Source organism: Alligator sinensis, unplaced genomic scaffold (assembly GCF_000455745.1).
Source record: "Alligator sinensis unplaced genomic scaffold, ASM45574v1 scaffold250_1, whole genome shotgun sequence".
Lineage (NCBI taxonomy): Eukaryota > Metazoa > Chordata > Crocodylia > Alligatoridae > Alligator > Alligator sinensis.
This window is the reverse complement of record NW_005841888.1, coordinates 4,347,679-4,350,603: the sequence shown is the minus strand read 5'-3', so window position 1 is coordinate 4,350,603 and position 2,925 is coordinate 4,347,679. Positions and strand designations below refer to the sequence as shown.

Genomic DNA, 2,925 nt, shown 5'->3' with positions numbered 1-2,925 from the left:
AAGGACCTCCTGGGTCATTAAGTCCGTTTTCTTACTTATCCCTGCCAACACAATCATACAGTCCCTTTCATAATATGAGCATAAACTACATCTTAAAACTAATTTGTTTTTTTTCCCCTGCTACTCTTCCTGGGAAGCTCTTCTGGAGCCATATTCTTCTGATTGTTTATAAATGTTTAAAAAAATTCCTGCCTAAACATTCACGGCCAGCTTATACCCACTTGATCTAGTGCTGCTGTCCTACCTTGTAAAGAACTTTTCTCCATCTCTGAACCAATCAGGATGTAAACACCAGAGTATCCCTTTTCAACCTTCATTTTGCCTAAACTAAAGGAACCCAGGATCTTAAGTCATATCTGATAAGAGTGTCTCTGTTCACCTCATCCTCGTAGCCAGTCTTTGCACCGGTTCCAGTTTGAATTCACTCTTCTTTCTTGAAAAAAGGGTGATCAGAACTGTACACAGTATTCTAGAGAAGGTCTTGCAGTGTCTTGTACCATAGTAGTTTTGTCCTCTCCGTACTAAAAATATATATCATATGATTGTCCTAAAATTACATCTCCCCATCTTCACAATGTATTACATTGGTGGCCATAGTTATCCTGTGATCAACTAATACATCTAACTCCCTTTTATAAACCCATTCTTTCTAATAGTGAACTTTGTTCCAGAGTATTTGTTATGATCATTCATCCGCATAAGAAATGTATTCATTTTTCAGATGGTTCTAAGTTTTAATATCCATGTTAGATTGGTTTGGTTTATTCCTTAGTTGACACATACTTAAAAGAAATTTAACTTCAAACTGTGTGGGCCAGGAGCAACCCGAGCCCTTTTCGCGCTGCACGCGGGCTGTGGCCAGCAGCCCGGGCACGCCGGGTCGGAGAGGGAAGGCCGTCGAGCTGGAATTAGGCACGGACGCGTAGTGGTAGTTTTAAAGATTGTTTACTTACACCGAGATGGCAATGGTGCAGGCTGGAAAACTTGATTGAGTTGCAGTTACAGACAGACAACACAGACGGTCTCGTGGAGGTTGCTAGGCTCCACGGTGCAGAGCTCCAGATGCTCTGGGTGAACGAGCCACCAAAATAGAAATCGTAAATACGTCTTATAAAAGTCGCGCTCGAAGATGGGAAGAGGTGGGCGGTGGATCAGGCCGCCACGCTCCTCTGGATCTCACGCAGGGTTTCTATTACCCTGCCGTGTACCCAGAGTCCCCAAGAGATGGATGTAGAGTCCTCTTCGGCTTGGGCGGAAACCGCTCAAGCTGCTTATACGTCTAACAGGCCAATCGTTAGCCGCCACGTGTGACTAATTTAGCACTAGCCAATCACGGGGAACGAATTTGCATACCAGTGGCGGGAACTCTTTTGCACCGTGCATTCCTCTCGCAACATGAGCAATGCACCCTGGAAAAGAAGCTGCAGAAAAGGCGGGAAACTCGTCCCTGCACCGGGGTTTCCTCTGCTACAGGAAACTCTCCCGTGCAATGCTCTGCAACTTGGCGGGGATAATTCTGGTGCCGAAGCACACACACAATCATGCCTTTTGGGTCATGACACAAACCTCTAAAACAATAATTTTATGATTTTTACTGAAGAGTATATCAATTCAGAATTAGTTCAATTATAGTGCCAGTTAACATGGATATAGCATACTGTTTAGCAAATCTATACCATAGCATAAACCTCATATACAAGAAAGAAAATAGTTTGTCAACTGAAAAATAAACATATATAGAGACAGGAGTTGCTCTCCTGGAACAGACCAGTGGTGTGTTCTCCAATCCCAGACTAAAGCCAGCCCTGGTTGCTTCAGAGGAAGGAACTTTATAGCTGGCAGTTAAGAAATAACTTGTCCCACGGTAAATATTTTCCTCCTGTTCCTAGTATGTAGGTAGATGTGGATTATGTCCCAAATATATACCCTTTCCAGATCTTTTATTAATCTTTTAAAATATTGTAATTTATTTTTTTCTTATTATTTATTGGCTTGAGAAAATCAACGTGTTTTTTTTCTTATTATTTATTGGCTTGAGAAAAACAACATGCAAACTGTTATGGAAATTATTTGCTCTGGTCAGGCACAAGAAAACAAAAAACTAAGAGACCTCCAGCTGGAGCAAGAAGAAAGACTGGCAAATGAATTGGCAAGATTAAACTATGAAAAGCTTAAAGATGAAAAAATGCGGCAGCAAATAAGAGAGAACAGGTATTTTTCCTAAAGAAAAAATAACAAGCTTATTTTTTTTATTTATGAAACATTAATATTGAAGACTGATTTACTCCTGAGATCTGAAATGTATACTTCTATGCTTCCTGATACTGCAATAATACTGTAACTCTCTTTGTTGGAACTGAATACTCATTCAGATGCAGGTCTTATAACATGGGATATACTCTGAGAGATGCTAACCAGTTTAAGGATGGAGAGTAAAGTTTCAATACATTAGGACTGTGAGGGTGCTTTGAATAGTATATTCCATGTTGGCTTTTTAAAAACTAATTTACATTTTTAGAATGATTAGGGTGGAGAAAATGTTGGAATTTTGAGAAATGGATTAAAAACAAAAAAAGAGGGAGCTTATGTTTTGTTACTGGATCAGGGAGGAAATTTCAGAAATGAATAGACAATATAAGAGAGGAAACAAGGAAGCAGAGCTGAAGGAGCCTGAGTAGGAGAGTGACAAGAGATGAGGTGGAGGCAAAAAAAGATGTGTGTAGTCCAACAGGGAAGACAATCTGGAAAAAGTTAAGTCAGTAAAGGGTAGGGCTTGACAAAAATGTCCCTTTTAACCAGCATTATTAGTGAACACTTTCTATTTATTCTCCTTTCCTCCATTTTCTGCACTTTTTCGCAGCTGCTCTTTCCTTTCTGTCCTTTTGATCATCTTAAATAGAATTGCCAGAAAAACAAACTAGGCAT

The 2,925-nt window shown here is 40.0% G+C and overlaps 1 protein-coding gene across 1 annotated transcript in view; it reads left to right on the top strand.

Moving 5' to 3' along the window:
• Nucleotides 1-2,925, top strand: part of MNS1 (meiosis specific nuclear structural 1) — a 17,462-nt gene that overhangs the window by 628 nt on the left and 13,909 nt on the right. Inside the window, exon 2 of the mRNA XM_006017984.2 lies at nucleotides 2,084-2,211. Coding sequence (XP_006018046.2) covers nucleotides 2,186-2,211 — 26 coding nt within the window. The 5' untranslated portion in view covers nucleotides 2,084-2,185. The remainder of the gene's footprint in view (nucleotides 1-2,083; nucleotides 2,212-2,925) is intronic.